Below are 17,278 nucleotides of genomic sequence, written 5' to 3' on the forward strand. Positions count from 1 at the left end.
ATTTCTTGTTTGTTGTATTTTCATGGCCAAATACATCTTTTAGATTCAACAATTCTAATAGGCACACATGCATACTAACTTCATCTTGAAGTAGAATCATTCAATTCAAGTTGCATCAAATGTGTTGAGTTTACTTTGTCTGATATGCACTACCTATATATGTGGACACACGTTGATAAGAATTGCAGCAATAAGACCGCTTGGCTCTCTTTGCTTGTGGCAGTCCCCGCCAGCGAAACTCCGCTGAAACCACCTATTGGAGTTTCCAATCCAGCGATCCCGGATTCAGTTTTCAAAGAAATTCTACCAAAACTTGAATTTTATAATTTTTATTTGAACTAGGCGATATCTGTACGTTTAGACGAGAAACTCTGGACTTCAAATTTCGGTAAAAAAAATGCCGATCCCGAACTTATTCGAAGTTCTCACGTCCGTCATCAACTCATCGATCATGAGATCGTTCACGAGTCGCCTGCTAGGTTGGCAAATAGTATGTCTGAAATCAGACACACCTCGGTTCATGACTCTGGAACTAACACAACCAAGCACAGATTCATTGACGAATGATTCGGTACTTACAAAACGGCGTTGTCGTCGAACACAAATCTCACATGTCCAATCTCAAGATAGTGCAAAGAACACATACGTAATGAGCTGCCAAGAATCAAAACGTTTATGGGGGGCCGATCGCTGATCCGAAGAGCATCTGGGCGTGCGGGGTTAGGTCCTTGTGCGCCTCCTTGATGGTTCCCTCTGCGACGCCGGTTGCAACGGACACGTCCTTGACCGTCCTGCCGGCGCCGGCGCGCTGCACGACCATGTAGATGATTGCGGCGGCGATGGACTCTGGGTTGCGGCGCACGTCGAGGCCCTCCTCGAGCCTCCGCACGGCCTCCCCGGCGTCGCGCACCTCCTGGTTTCCCAGGCCGAGCCTGGAGCAGAAGCGGCGCAGGTAGTCGGACGCGCGCACGACGCCGATGTCCATGACCTGGCCGTCCTCCTCGCCGAGCAGCTTCTTGATGTGCAGCGTCATCTTGCCGATGTCCTTCCTGGCGGCGGCGCCTTCTGCGGTTACGGAGGCGAGCTCCTTGTAGGTGCGCGGCATGCCGAGGTTGCGGCAGGCGATGTAGAGGCATGCGGCGTAGACGGCGTCCCGGTTGCGGCCGCGCGGGCAGCCCTTGGCGTCGTCGAGCTTCTTGAACGTCTCCTTGGCGTGGTCCCGGATGGTGGCCACGAGGCCGAGCCGGTCCGCCATGTCGGAGATGCCGCGGAAGGCGTCGACGAGGGCCCTGTCGGAGGCCGAGCCGTCGTCGAAGGGCACCGACATCCTGGGCAGGGATTTGGAGTTGTCGCCTGCGCCTGCGGCGGCGGCGGGCTTCTTGGCGTAGGTGATGCCGGTGGAGAGCTTGGCATCGAGGAAGGGGTCGCCCGTGGAGCCGACGCGGCTGGGGTCGCGGTCGTCGCCGCCGCCGTCGTCGCTGAAGGTGCGCCACTCGGAGCCCTCGTCGACGTAGTGCGCGTCGAGGACGAGCGCGCACTCGGTGCAGATGGTGTCGCCGGTGGCGTGGTCGAGGACCACCTCCGTCGCGCGGTGGCAGTCCGGGCAGTACACCCGCTCGTCCGCCGGCGAGCTGTGCATTGCTGCCGCGCGCTCGATCGGTACGTTTGATTAGCGCGCGCGCGCTCGGTGTCGGTGCCTATGCAATGTGATCGGGGTTGCGGCGGCGTGAGTTTGCGACTACGATCGATGTTTGGTGAAACGGGCTGAGAGGAGGAGTGCGCTACTATTTATGGACGGATCATACTAGGTCGGTGCGGGGTGCGTGGGGCCTACGCGTGCACGCGAACACCAGTTCGACTCGGAGTTGTGGATTCTCGATCCGGTTCCGTTTGTTTCTGCTTCTACTTCTCCGGAACTGCCACGGCTAGATGGACTTACCATGATTCATGGAGTTTTGTGAACCAGAAAGCTCAATGAAAAATAAATACAGGGGGTTATATAAGTTAAAAAAGAAAGAAACTCTCTTGGAAAAAAGAAGAGTTGTAGTTCAAAATGCATTTGATATATAGTCCAAAAACTAGTACAATTCAAACAATTGAGGAAACGAAATTATCGATACATATTTAGTTCCGAAATATTTCGGCTTTCTCATCGGAACAAAGACAATGCTGAAAATGTATATCGATTTGCGCTTCCATTCATGAGCGTCAACTTTTAAAATTTTAGAAACGGGCGTGTTAAAATGATGACGTCATTGTTTGTCGAAGGTACCTCTTTCGAATGCACGACAATAGTTGTCAACATGTAAAAGTCCGGAAAATAGTAGGTGTAATTGTACAATAGGTAATAGAAAAGTACCGAAAGCAGAAAATATTAACTCCTATCCTAAAATTTTAACGCGGCGTATCTGTCACCAAATTTAATTAGTTTCTTTCCAATACAATACCGTATTCGAGATAGGGCATCCGTAGTCTCGTGGGCTGTCTACAATCTTGTGCAGATCTCAAGAAGATATCAAACGGCTCAAAAGATTCTACATGACCTAGATTTAACGAAACCAAAGAAGTAAAACCCTGAAACAGAATACATAAGGAAAGAATTGTGAAAATGGCAAGGATCTGGACCGTTCAATTCAGATCAGACGGCCAGCTACGCCGCGTCGTGCCACCGAGCTTCCAATTCCCATATATAAATGGCAAGCCGACAAGCCGCCACCATCGAACCATTTACACCATTCCACTACCCGGTCGGCGACCACGTCACCCTAGCGGCGGCGATCGACAACACTATGCGCCTCGGCGGCGCCGCCTCGACCCTACACAAGAAGGGGCAGATGCCTCGCATCTCGACGGCGCTTGTCGACGCCACGCTTAGGCTCGGGCCTGGACCGGGCACGGAGGAGGGCTACGAGGCAACAATTGCGAGCATGGCGGTCTGGCTCGGGCTCTCAACAGCCACTGCGGAGCGGGCCCAGGAGGTGTTCAGGAAGATGGAGGGGGCGTGGTCGGGGTTCCGGGGCTGGTCCAAGGTCCGGAGCACTGAGCCACTGTACGCGGCCTGCCTCTCCATCGCCTGCCGCAGCGAGGGCTCGCCGCGGTCGCTCAAGGAGCTGGCCTCGGCGACGGCCGAACGCGGCGCAGCGGCAAGGGTGGAGATCTCCAGGCTGGCCAAGCACATCAGGAGGCGGCTCGGGGAGGAGGCCGCCGGCCGGGCGACGGGCGTCGGAGTGGTGCGCGCGTCCGGCTACATGCGTCGCTTCTGTCAGCTGGTCGGCATGGGGGACGGGGAGGCGACGGCGGCGATGGAGGCGGCGCGGCGGCTGGAGGAGAGCGATCTGGAGGTGGTGCCGCACAACGGCGAGTCCGTTGCGGCAGGCGTCGTCTGCTTCGCCCTCGAGCGCGCCGGCGCCGAAAGGCCCGACGTCCTCTGGGCCGTAGCGGCGGCCACCGGCGTCTCCACGGCCACCATCAACAATGTTTGCAGGAAGCTGCGCCCGCACGCCGAGCTGCTCTTTGGCTGACGGACGTGTCATCGTCGTGTCCGGGACTACAAGCCTTAGCGACTTGTACGTCTTTCTTGTAAGGTTTCTGTCTCTGCTTCCTTTGTATCTCGCCTAGTTAATTCAGAGCTCAAGAGTAGAAAAATCGTAGTAAACTTGTTGAGGTGAATCTGTTGTATCGTTTCATGCTGTTTAATGGACCGGAATTTTCTGATTTTTATGTTTTACATTCGAAATTCTGAGTACCGCTGAATTTTTAGGGACAGAACAACAGAAGAAAATGCAATTGCCTGAGATAAGAGCATGTCTAACAGGCCCCGTATTTTTTCGCCCCTTAAAACGCGAGTAGAGGACCCTGTATTCGTTTTTCACCGGCCAAAAACGCGTCCAATCTAGCAGAACCTGTAAACTCACCCTGTAAAATGGAATATTCTCAAAATATGCCGAATCAAAAAAAAAACTCCCCTCATCTTCTTCCTCTAGCCAACTCCCGGCCTGCCACCGTGCTCCCCCGCCCCGGCCATGGCCGCCCCACCCCCGGCCGCCCTCTCCTCGCCCCGCTCCGGCCCCGGCCGCCCTCGCCCCGCCCCGCTCCGCTCCCGACCGCGCCGCCCCCGGCCGTCCTCGCCCCGCCCCGGCCCTGGCCGCCCTCGCCTCGCCCCGCTCCCGACCGCGCCGCCCTCGCCCCGCCCCGGCCATGGCGCGCCGCCCCCGGCCACCCTCGCCCCGCCCCGCCTCGCTCCGGCCAGCCCCACCCCGCTCCGGTCGTGCTCGCGCCGCCCCCGGCCATGCTCGCCCAGCCCCGCCCCGGCTGCAGTTCGCCGGAATTTAGCCGGATTCCGGCGAGGCAAATCGCGAAACGGTTAGATTTCCTGAAATTTCAGCCCGCCACGAGTGGGGGGTTGGCCCTGTATTTGCTCTCCCACCCCGTACAAGTAAGGGGCGAAGACCCGCCCCGTAATCGAAAACAGCAAAAATCGAAGCGGGGGCCGTTTTTACGGGGTCTGCTAGACGGCCGGGTAGAGCTCAAACCCGTATTCTGGCAGTTATTATACGGGTTTGCCCCTTTTACGGGGTCTGTTAGACCTGCTCTAACAAAGCACCGATAGGAACGTCTGTTAAATGTAATAGATTCAGGTAGTAAGGCCCATAGGGAATACGGCCCGTTTCTCATTCGAGTTGTCTTGGTTTGAGCAAGATGTTTTAATGAGTTGGTTGCAACTGAATGGGCGGCTGGTCCTATTGGCAAAACGCCGATGAAAACTTGGCAAAATAAAATTAGACATTTGCGAAGGTTTTTGCGGGGATGGGCAAAAAATTTAAGTGGAAAATACAAAAAACAGAAGGAACGTCTATTAAATGTAATAGATTTCCTAGATATTCAAGCAGAGACTTGTCCTCTAACTGAGAGGGAGAGGTTTAATTTAAAACAAGCAAATGAGCAATTGAATAAAATTTATCGGGATGAGGAGATTAAATGGGCACAAAGGGCTAAGGTAAAATACATACAGGAGGGAGGCAATAATACAAAGTACTTCCATTTGATCGCAAATGGCGAACATAGAAAGAAGAAAATTTTCCAACTAGAGCAAGAAGAAGGTACAATTGTTGGAGATGATAACTTAAAAGTGTACATTACCGAATATTATAAGAAACTCTTTGGACCACCAGAGGATAATTATGTTCAAATGATAGAAATCATATGGATGACATCACACAGCTGACTGAGGAGGAGAATGTTCTCCTAACAGCAAATTTTACTGAGGAAGAAGTCTTTCAAGCCATTACCCAAATGGAACATAATAAATCGCCGGGGCCTCATGGTTTTCCTGCAAAGTTTTATGAGAGATTTTGGGATGTCATTAAAGAGGATCTCATGGCCATGTTCGGCCACTTTCAGGCCGCGAGGCTTCCTTTGTTCAAATTATACTTCGGGATTATAACATTGTTACCAAAAAAAGAGAACGCAATACAAATTCAGCAGTATAGACCGATATGTTTGCTTAATGTTAGTTTTAATTTTTTTATCAAAGTGGCTACCAACCGTGTGTCGGTTGTGGCGCACACTGTGGTCAAACCTACTCAGACGGCTTTTATGCCTGGGAGACACATTTTGGAAGGAGTTGTTGTTTTGCATGAGACGACTCATGAATTAAACCGTAAAAAGATGGATGGGGTTCTCTTTAAAATTGATTTCGAGAAGGCATATGATAAGGTGAAATGGCCTTTCCTTCAACAAGTCTTGCGGATGAAGGGATTTGATCCCATTTGGTGTGATCGTGTTAAACATTTTGTACAGGCGGTAGTGTCGGGATAAAAGTTAATGATGATATTGGTCATAATTTCCAAACTAAAAAGGGTCTGAGACAAGGGGATCCGTTATCTCCTATTTTGTTCAATATTGTAGCTGATATGTTAGCGATTTTAATTGCACGAGCAAAAGAAGCTGGTCATGTGGGTAGTTTAATTCCTCGTTTGGTGGAGGGGGTGTGTCGGTGTTGCAGTATGCGGATGATACTATTATTTTTATGGAGCATGACTTAGAAAAAGCGGTTAATATGAAGCTCATTCTGTGCATATTTGAGCAGTTGTCGGGGTTAAAAATAAATTTTCATAAGAGTGAATTATTTTGTTTTGGCAAAGCATCGGATATGAAACATCAATATAAAGAAATTTTTGGGTGTGCATCCGGATCTTTGCCACTCAAGTACCTAGGCATTCCGATCCATCACAGAATGCTTCGTAATTCGGAATGGAACCCAGTGGAAAATCTGTTTGCTGCAAAGTTAGGATGTTGGCGGGGTAAAATGCTATCTTATGGTGATAGACTTATCCTTATCAATTCCGTTCTCACTAGTCTACCTATGTTGATGTTATCCTTCCTAGAGATTCCTAAAGGAGTGATGAAGAGACTTGATTTTTATAGATCTCGATTTTTTTGGCAATCTGATGAACACAAAAAGAAATATAGATTATCTCGTTGGAATATCATCTGTAGACCAAAGGATCAAGGGGGTCTCGCTGTTGAAGTGCTTGAATTGAAAAATAAATGTTTGTTAAGCAAATGTCTTTTCAAGTTATTAACTGAAGATGGAGTGTGTCAACAATTGCTACATAACAAATATATTAAGAATAAGACTTTGTCTCAAGTGGAAGAAAAACCAACTGATTCTCCTTTTTGGAAGGGGTTAATGGGAGTGAAAAATGAATTTTTCAAGAGGGGTACTTTTAAAATAGGAAATGGGTCGATGGTTGTTTGGCTTGGTGAGGTGTCACTAGCTCAACAATATCCGTCTCTTTACAATATTGTCCAACGAAAGAATGTGTTGGTATCTACGGTTTTGGGTCAATCTCCTATTAATATTGATTTTAGGAGATACCTTAATGAACATAAGTGGAGTTTGTGGTTGCATTTGTGTGAACGCCTAATGTCGGTACAATTGACAGATGATATGATAAGTTTGTTTGGAAACTAACAGATTCAGGTTTATTTTCAGTTAAATCTATGTATCTTGATCTTATGAATGGACATACTAGATTTCTGAGAAAATACCTTTGGAAGATTAAAATACCCCTTAAGATAAAGATTTTTATGTGGTTTCTTAGTAATAAGGTTTTACTTACTAAGGATAGTCTGATTAAGAGAAAATGGACAGGTTGTCAAAAATGTTGTTTCTGTGATAACAATGAGACGATTGATCATCTGTTTCTCTCTTGTCCATTTGCAAAATTGATTTGAAGAATGGTATTTTTTTGCTTATAACATTCCTCCTCCAACAAATATCACTAATATGTTTGGTAATTGGTTGAATGTGGTGAATAAGCAGGATAAAGATCATATTCGCATTGGCATTTGTGCACTTTGTTGGTCAATATGGACTAGTAGAAATGATATTGTGTTTAATAAACAGAAGGGAACCAATTTTTTGCAGGTTATTCTCCATGCGGCGCATTGGATACAGCTATGGGCATACCTTCTCCCGGAGGACCAGCGGGATATTATGGATATTGGATGCAACCGACTTTTGGAGGTTGCGCGGGACTGTTATTTCCAGGCTACTGGATGACGGCACATTAAAAGAATCGAAGTTTGAAGATGGATGGATTTTGTTTTCCTTTTCATCTTTGGTTGGCTGGTTACTGTTACAGTCTTTGATGTTTTTGGGTTGTAATAAGGATACTTGTTTAAACCTTCGTTTTAATAAAAACATGGCTGTGTACATCTATTGATGCAGAGGCCGAAGCAACGCTCCCATATCGAAAAAAGCAAAACACCGATAAGCTAGCCCCCATTTCATATATTTCAGTCCCTACAATAAAATCCTTCCTTTTAGCACCAGGAAAATGCCCGTGCTCATTGCTATGGGTAAAAATAATTAAGTATTTTGCGTTTTACAAATATGCATGAAACTAAGTTTGGTGTTCCTAACCCTCCACGCCCACTTCTTTTTTAGGGCAGCAGCAGGACTTTGTTGCGGATCTTTATTAATTGCAAATAACGGTTACATTGTTTATGATATTGTTCAAAAGAAAACTAGGGGCTCATCGTGCCAATTACACGATTGTTTATTAAGTTAACTAAATTTAGCTGAATCATGAGCCATTTTATTTGCTTCTCTCGGACAATGCTTGAAAATAACTTTGTCGATAATTTGATAGTAGTTGTTGCATCCACGATATCCGCATAAATTGCTGCAGATTCATTCCTCCATATTACCTTTCACGTACAGGCTTGGATCACCTCCACAGAGTGAGACTCGGCTATTAGAACGTTGCAACCCAAGCTAGAAGCTAGGGCAAGCCCTTCCCTCATAGCTGTTGCTTCGGCCATCTATCAACTGCGAGGAAGATGCAATCGACTTCGCATCTGATTGTGCCTCACTACACTGTCTGCTATCCTCGCTCCCGAGCAACTAATTTTGGTCCAATTTATTGTTATAATAGAGTGAATCCCACTTTCGAGACCCCACAATCCAGTCCATACGCTGCCGCACTTACCATTAGAACTTAGAACTAGCAAGACAAACTCTAGACCACACCATCTTTTCGACAAAAAATTAGAGCTCATCAACTCCCTAACCGCCATCTTCACTCGATCTCGTCGTGGCAAGGAGATAAGGGCATCTCCAACGCTGCGATCCAAACGGACACGCTGAAAAAGTCCGTTTGGGTGGCCGCGCGGATACTCGGACAGTGTCCCGCGTCCGCGTGTCCGTTTGGGTCGCACGATGCGCCCAACGCCCGAACGTATCGCAAATGTAAAAAAAAAAAAAAAACAAACAAAAACAAAAAAAGTAAATTTAAACTAGAAATCATTAAACTTAGCCCTATTTTGGGCATTTTTTACACAAAAGAAAGCCCTATATGGGCTTTAAACTAAAAAAAACCTAGGCCAGGGTTTGCGAGCACGGTGGCCGCCGGTGCGCAGTACTACTCCCAGTAGTACTCGTCGCCGTCGCCGTCGATGAGGACGACGCCCCCTGGCGGTGACGCGCTGTTCCGGATGGACACGCCGGAGGGCGCCGGGGACTCCGGCCAGGGCGACCACTGCGCCCTTTCCTAGGCGACGTGCCAGCCGCGCGGCCTCCTTCCGGAGCTGCTCCGCCGCAGCGGCCTGCAGCTCCTCCTCCGCCCGGAGCGCGGCCTGGCACTCCTCCTCCGTCCGGAGCGCGGCCTGGCGCTCCTCCTCCTCCCGGCGCGCCGCCTGGCGTGTGGCCTCCTCCTCCTGGCAAGCCATCTCGAGGAAGGCCCACGCCTCCGCCTGGGCGTCCTCCTGGGCCTTCCTGGCCATCTCCTCCAGTGCGGAGGCGCGCAGCGTCTCGGCGAGGTGCGGCCATTTGGCCAGCTCCTCGAGGTCGTTGAGCTCGCGGGACGCCGCCAGCGCCGCCTGCAGCTCGGGGTCGTCCTCCTCCTGGGGCTGGGGCTAGACCTGCGGCGCCGCTGCGGGCTCGTTGATGTACAGGCCGCCGGGGCGTCGGCCAGCTCGCCTAGCAGGTTTGCGCGGCTGCGCACGAGGCCTCGCCGTCGCCGAGGTGAAGCACGTGCGCCGGCGTGCATCGTGCTCCACCTCGAACCACAAGTCCTAGTTGGGACTTGTGTCGCCGTAGGCGGGGTGCTCCCGGAGGTCCGCCGGCAGCTGCGCGCGGCGCCTCCGGATCTCCGCGATGCGGGCGTGGCCGGAGCCCGGGATCGGCGGCACCGGAACCCGATCTGGGCTCAGGTGCCAGCCGTCGGGGAGGTGCACGTCCCCCCATGGCATTGGGAGGCTGGCATCCCAGAACATCTGCGACACCGCTACGGTGACGTAGATCCGGTCGCGGATGGGAGGAGCCGGCGGCCCCATATCGAAAGCCGTCGGCGCGATTCGCCGGCTGCTGCCGGCCTTGTGGTCGTTGGCGGACGGCTGGAACTCCCGCTTCGGGACCATGGCAGCGCGAAAGCTCGAGCTCGTGCGTGTGTGCGGCCGGAGTGGAGAGTGGGGACTGGATAGAGACAGTCCCCCTCCCCCAGTCCACATTTAATAGCACTGGGGCACCGATAGCTGGGCCAGCCACGCGGACCATGCGGACACGCGAGGACGCCGCATGCCATCCGCGGCCATGCAAACCTGGCCCAGATTTGGGCCGGGTTTGGATCGTCCCGGACACCTGCGGCCATCCGCTTTTGCGATGCGTGGCCGCGTTGGGCCGCTGATTTGTCCGGTTGGACCTATCCGGACGCGCGGGGGTGGGATGGATCGCCGCGTTGGAGATGCCCTAAATAGAAAGTTGAAGACCTAAAGATATCGTGCTTGGATGACTGCCATGTCATGGTCACAGTATAGACGTCGCAGGGTAGAGAGGCGCTCAAGAATAGAATTAGAATAAGATCGGTTTATTTTCAACTTATCCTAGGATTAATGGAGAAATCTAAGATTTGCGGTCTAATCTTAGATTTCTCCATCTATCTTTTTGAGATTTATGTTATTTTCTTTCTTTTGGAGTTGCATGGAACTCTAAAATTGGTTGCACTTCATTGTAAGCTTAATAGAATTTCACATCTTAATGAGATGAAAATTAATGTCTCAGACTGAAAGAATAGATCACTTAATTATAGATAGTTGATTGTGATTAATTTAGATGTTGGTAAACATCTACCTACCATAGCATAATTATGTGCCGCGCTTATCTGTATCACGATCATATTATTTGCCGTCTACTGATGTACCGAGCTGTTTCAGTTGTGTACGGGAGCGCTCGGTGTATCGCGATGCACCATGAGAAAAGGCGTTGCGTCTGCAGTTTGCCCGACATAGTTATTCTTGACCGCTTTTTTTGTCAGGACGCTTAGGTGCGTGCCTCGGCTTTTAAAGCTGACAGAAACTGCTAAACACGTTTTAGTGTCTAGATACATATTTATCTATACAAAACTATAAAACTGTGTCAATTAAGGGCATCTTGTGCAGCCCGATCCACCATGTGGATAGAGGACGCGACCCAAAAGGACCTATTTCCAACCTAAACTTGGGCTGGGAATGCAATCATGTGGACATCGGCCTCGTCCATGCACGTCCTCCTCTTTTCCTCCCTTGGACCGCCCGTTAAGGGTATACAAACTAGACTACGCCTGAATCGACCCCATCCCTCTCCGCCACAACATCACCGTTGTGTTGCCATGTACGCCATTTCTTGACGGTTTTGGTGCCTCCCACGTCGACCACTGCTTGTCGTATGCCACTTCTCATGCTGGCGTTGTTGTGCGCACTTTCCGCCGCCGAAGGAGCTCGGGCACTGCAACCATCTTGTGTCTTCATCTAGCTAGTCATCGCCACCTCAGTCCATGTCATGGTTGGGGGTGGTTGGCTTTTGTGACTGTCCTTCGTGATCCCGCTAGGATAGGTCTACTTCCTTGACTATAGGATCGGACCCACTCGCTGACCTTGTTGCCTCAGACCTGTTCGGCCATTAGCTTGGCCGAACTTGAGGTATGAAATTGGCCACCTTTTTTTGTAGTGTCATGGACCAGTGTAGACATTGATATAGTGGCAATTGTATGACCATTATATCATTTTGTACATAGATGGATGATAGTAGCTCGATCAAGTTGGTCAATAATCATATCAGCGATAATTTGTCGAACAACGACTTCGACAATGCTACTGAAAGTTTAGTGGATGCGAAAACCCACATGCATAAGCATAACGAGAGGCAGCTGCCACAGTTCAGGGGCTTAACGAGGGCACACTAGGAAGATTTGAAGCTTAATCGAGAAGCTAGGCATTGCCGACTGTTCAATAACTACTTCTATCCTACCGATCCACTCTACCTGGAGCACATGTTACGATGCCGCTTTTGGATGTCAGGGAAGTTATTCATGACTATTTTTTTATATCGTGAGGGACCACGACTCATACTTCGAATGCAAGAACGATTCCAGTGGTAAAATTGGCTTCATTTATCACCAAAAATGTTCCGCATATATACGCATGCTTGCATACACGCGCATGAGCGAGAGCACATGCCTTGAGTCGATGTACAGGTTCCGGAAGCCAGTGGTTGATGTCTTTGGTAAAGTTTACCTAAGAGAGCCAACTTTGACTGACACTACCTGACTGTTACCGATCATCAATTCAAGGAGTTTCCTCGGATGTTTAGAGGCATATATTGCATGCATTGAGAGTGCAAGATTGTCCTTTTGCTTGGCAGGGTATGGTGATCATGTGGATTGGTGCACTGCCATTCTTGAGGGTGTTGCATCACAAGAGATCTTTGGATTTGGCAATCTTTCTTCAGCATGGCAAGTTCTCATATTGACATATGTGATCCAACGCCCTCCACTATTTTCTAGGTTTGCGGAAGGCCATGCTCCAAAAGTTCACTATGAGATTAATGGCCGTGCATACATTAAGAGGTTTATGTAGTCGATGGCATCTATCCCGACTCAGCTACAATTATGAAGAAACTACGTAACGCTAAATAATAGACATGTCAAAGGTTTGCTAAAGAATAAAAGATATGTAGGAAGGATGTGGAGCGGGTATTTGGTGTGTTCCAATCTCGATGAGCTACTGTTTGGCACCCTGCTAGAACATGGACGCAAGAGACTATGTGAGATGTGATGACTGCTTGTGTGATCGTGCACAACATGATCGTTATGGATGGACATGATCATAGCCTCTTTGACAAAGGGTGGCAGCTTAAGAGTGAATTAGTTGAGCCCGAGCCTGGGGAAACATTTTTTTTTTGAGAATTCGGCAGGTGAGCTGCTCGATATATTACTAGAAGAAGATTTGGCTCAGTTAATCAGGGAAACCGGGCCCAAAAACCATACAGAGTGGCCGAGTTTATGAGGGAAACCGGCTGAAAAAACCGCACAAAAGTCGGGGCCTCATCGCCCACACGAAACGAGACCACCGACAACCAAACACACACCACCAAACCCGGAGCCGCTGCTCCGACGTCCCCTGCTCGGAGGCGAGCCGCAACGCCGCACGGCGTGGACGACCTGTAGCCCAAGCTACCAAGGCGACCACCCGCAGACCACGAACGCCGCGCCAAAAGGTCCGGGGCCGCCGCCCCGACTTGCCAGCCACACCGACCACCCCGTCGCGTAGGCCGGGCCGACGAGCTCGCTACCCACGTAGCACGAACACGCCACCCATGCCTTGCAAGACCATGACCACACCCCATGGAGTCATCGCTGCAAGACCATCCGAGGCCGCCGCCTCGGCGCACGTCAACCGTCCGGGGCCGCCGCCCCGCATCCACCACCCTCGGCGACAAGGCAACCAAGCACAACTACCGCACAACTACCACACCACGAGGACTACGGACTCCAAAAGCGGCGCCTTCAAGAAGGTAACGGCACGGTGTGTCGCCGCCGCCCGCTCCAAGGAGCGAGAGGTTTTCACCCGGAGAACGCAAGAACTCGCGACGGCAGGAGACGAAGCCCCCCGATGAAGCCCTCAACAGGGAAAACGGTACCCAAGGGCACCGCCAACATCGGCACCGAATGGTGCGAAGCTTTCGCCCGGAGTGTCGACGCCGTCGTCGGGCCCAACGTAGGCCCCGGCAGAAGAGGTGACCCGCCGAGCAGGGTGCCTTGTTGCCGTCCACCAAACGAAAGCGGAGCTGGGAGGTGCCCATCGGGGACCGCGAGGGGCCCATCCGAGCCCGCGGAGGCCGCCCAACGAGCCCGCGCGCGAGCGCCGGCGGCGCGAAGGCAGCGCCGCGCCAGGCGGAGAACGCGGCCGCCCCAAACAGCAGGGGCCGGGCGTCGAGCCGGCTCGACCGGAGGGCATGGCCCGCACGTGCCCATCTAGGCCCGCACGAGCCCATCTAGGCCCGCTCGAGCCCATCCGGGCCTGCGTGCACACAGGCCGCCGCCGGCGCGAGCAAGCCGCCTCGCCCCGGCCGACGCCACGCCTCCTCCGCACCGCGCCGCCGGCCACACGGCCTCCGGTCCCCGGCGAGGAGGCCTCCCTCCGAGCCGCCGCACTAGGAGCCGAGAGGGACTAGGTCCCCGCCGCCCCCTTCACCGGCGCCGCACGGCTTTGCCGGCCGGCCACCTTGGGGGGCGACGAGGAGAGGGAGGAGGGGAGGAGGGGCGGCGGCGGCTGGGAGTTGGGTTCGCCCCCCGAGTCGCCCGGAGGAGGCGACGCGAGGGACGCGAGGGACGCGGAATCATGGATTGAAACATCGTTTGAAGTGTTTATCCATGTGCATAATGAGATCCATGATCAGAACGCTCACAATTAACTTCAAACAGACTTGATTGCGCAAGTGTTGACTCACGTAGAAAACCAATAGTCACCTCATATTATTAACCGGATTTTATTTTAGTCACCTCATATTATTAAGCAAACTTGATTGAGCATATATGGACTCACGTAAAAAAACCAGTAGTCACATATTTGCTTGTGAAGTATGTCTGATTAGTTGTGAACTATGTTGTTTATTTGTTTGTCAACTATTTAGATTTATGTGATTTCACTTGTATTATTGTTCTCTAGTCAAAATTGTCAAATTTTAGATGAAATGGAAAAAATGGACCAAAATAGCTAAGGCGGACCACATGGGATGCCTCGATGGGTGCATCTCATGCCAAACGAGCCAAGGAAGACCCGAACATGGGTCATGACCGCTGGCTGACTCAAGCAGACCAAAATATGCACGTTTCATATCTAATATAAGCGCCTACGTGAGTAAGACATGAAACAACTCATTCCTTTTTAGGGTGAAGAAAATAGCTTTTAGTGATATCTCTAAGAATTATCGTGCACATCAGCACATGTAGAGGGTTTCTATTTATAAGCGAACATCACTTTGAGATAGGGCTATCATCAACAAAGCAGCCCGGTCATGTAGAAAAACAGAGCAGCTCGGTGTCAACGTGTCGATGACTCGTGGGTTGTACGGACACGAAGGACTGCCCTGTATCTAGGCCGTACGCTCGTGATCGGACGATGGGCAACGGGACGCAGCTTCACGGATATCCCACGGAAACGCCACGCCGCCGTCCCAGTTTCTCCGCCGCTCGCTGCCAACCAATGGAACCAAGAACGCTAGCAGAGGTGCGCGCCGCCGACGCCGACACGATTTACAGCTTGTACTTCCCGGAAGGGCGCGTCCCGGCGGCGGCGGAGGTCGGCTGCGTCTGCGTCGACTACCTCACCTGCAGCGAGTGCGAGCGCATCCTAGGCCAGTCATTCCTCGCGATCGAGCTCGCCGCCCGCAAGAAGCAGCGCACGGATCCTCCTCCCTTCCCTGTGGCGCGCGTAGACGCTGGGACCGGTCAAGGGCTCGGGCCGGGCTCGGATGGGGTCGAGGGCTCGGACGCGGTCATCGCCCGCATGGCGGACCGGCTCGAGCCGGGCTCGCGCTCGCACCCACCGTCGGACGGGGTCGAGGGGTCCGACGCGGCAATCTCCAGCATGGAGGACCGGCTCGGAACGGGCTCTCACCCACCGTCGGACGGGGTCAAGGGTTCCGACGCGGCGATCTCCAGCATGGTGGACCGGCTATGTCCGGGCCCGAACGAAGGAGTCGAGGGGTTCGAGGCGGTCATCTCCGGCATGGCGGCTCGGCTCGGGCTCGCGGCCGACGTCGGGGAGCGCGCCAAGGAAGTGTTCAGGAAGATGGACGAGTCCAGGGCGTGGCTGCATGGCCATGGCCTGGGCCGCCGGGGCCAGAGCAAGGGCCGGAGCAAGGGCCCGCTGGCCTACGCTGCCTGCCTCTCCGTCGTGTGCCGTAGCGAGGGCTCGGAGCGGTCGTTGAGGGAGCTGGCCCTGGCTGCTGGTGCTGGGGACGGTGGTGCAGCCGCGAGGAAGGATATCGCCAGGCTGGTCGCGCACATCAGGAGACAACTCGGGGAAGCGGAGACCGGGCAAGCGACGGGCATCGGCATGGTGACCGTCTCCAGCTACCTGCGCCGCTTCGGCGTGCTTATCGGGCTAGGGGAAGCGGAGGCAGCGGCGGCGCTTGAGGCGGCGCGGAGGCTCGAGGAGAGCACCCTGGACGTGCCGCACGTTCCGGAGTCCGTGGCTGCCGCCGTCGTCTGCCTGGCCCTCGAGCGTGGCGGCGCCGCCAGGAAGCCCGAGAAGGACGTGGCCACCGCCACCGGTATCGCCTATCACACCATAAATCGTGTGTGCATGATCCTGCGTCCGCACGCCGGCCTGCTCTTTGGCTGAAGGACGTGCCACCATATGGTTTCACTTTGTTGTCTGATGGCTTTGTATTTAGGATCGTCGTATTTATATGCATACTATACTTATCAGATCACTCAGTGATCATTCAGTTCAGTATACTGTTAGCGATACAAAATATATTGTTACGTGCATAGAGATAGGAAGGTTGAACCAATCCCGGATTTCATGTAAACGATCTAATCTGAATATAAAGATTAGATCGATCCATTTCTTCTCTCTCACGATTGAAACCTCTCCTGTACTTATCACCTACCGATATGGGTATATATATAACATGCAGCCGATGGGAGCTCTAACCATCGTTCACAAAACCTCTAGCGATCACATGGTATCCGAGAACTAGCTTCCTAAAACACATCTATGTGCCTCGCTCCTCCCACCTCTGCCGACATGACAAATCCTCTAGCTAGCCTAGGCGTGAGCGAGAAACTAACCAGATCAAACTACCTCCTATGGCAGTCGCAAGTTCTTCCCACGATTCGCAGAGCTCGCCTGATGAGCTTCCTCGATGCCAAGACGGAGGCACCGCCAGAAACCATCACCATCGACAAAGATGGCAAGTCCTCCAAGGAGATCAACCCAGCCTATGATGCATGGGTAACGACGGATCAGCAGGTTCTCTCGTTCCTGCTCAATACCCTTTCACTTGATATTCTCATCTCTGTCATCGGGATGGAAACAACAGCCGATGTCTGGGGGCGATCAAGTCCATGTTTGCCTCCCGCCCAGGACGCGCATCTCCAATCTGTGTGTCGCCCTCGCCAAGACGAAGGAGAACATGACCACGGCCTAGTTCTTCATCAAGATGAAGGGTCTGGCTGATGAACTGGCTGCAGCAGGCCAGCCGATCGATGAGGAAGAGCTCGTCGAGTATCTCCTCGCTGGCCTCGACGACACCTACAACTCCCTCTTTGCCGCCATTGGGGTCAACGGTGCAGAAGACCTCACAATGGGTGACTTGTATGCCCAGGTTTGCGCCTACAACAACCGCATCGAGCTTCTCAGCGGTGACACTGGCGGAGGCTCCTCCATCAACTCAACGCAGCACGGGCGTGGAGGACCGCATGGACGCGGCGGACGCAGATGGGGT

The 17,278-nt window shown here is 52.2% G+C and overlaps 2 protein-coding genes across 2 annotated transcripts; one reads left to right on the top strand and one right to left on the bottom strand.

Moving 5' to 3' along the window:
* Positions 1-673: 673 nt before the first annotated feature.
* Positions 674-1,639, bottom strand: LOC124648344 (transcription initiation factor IIB-like). Its single transcript, XM_047188128.1, has one exon. The coding sequence runs from the start codon at positions 1,637-1,639 to the stop codon at positions 674-676; it is 966 nt and encodes a 321-aa protein (XP_047044084.1).
* Positions 1,640-2,693: 1,054 nt separating this feature from the next.
* Positions 2,694-3,521, top strand: LOC124648345 (transcription initiation factor IIB-2-like). The gene has a single exon (XM_047188129.1). The coding sequence runs from the start codon at positions 2,694-2,696 to the stop codon at positions 3,519-3,521; it is 828 nt and encodes a 275-aa protein (XP_047044085.1).
* Positions 3,522-17,278: the final 13,757 nt, after the last annotated feature.

The sequence above is a fragment of the Lolium rigidum genome, chromosome 4 (genome assembly GCF_022539505.1).
Source record: "Lolium rigidum isolate FL_2022 chromosome 4, APGP_CSIRO_Lrig_0.1, whole genome shotgun sequence".
In the NCBI taxonomy this organism is placed as follows: domain Eukaryota; kingdom Viridiplantae; phylum Streptophyta; class Magnoliopsida; order Poales; family Poaceae; genus Lolium; species Lolium rigidum.

Coding starts and splice junctions, on each gene's coding strand:
- LOC124648345 (XM_047188129.1), top strand. CDS start 2,694: ATGGCAAGCCGACAAGCCGCCACCATCGAACCATTTACACCATTCCAC.
- LOC124648344 (XM_047188128.1), bottom strand. CDS start 1,639: ATGCACAGCTCGCCGGCGGACGAGCGGGTGTACTGCCCGGACTGCCAC.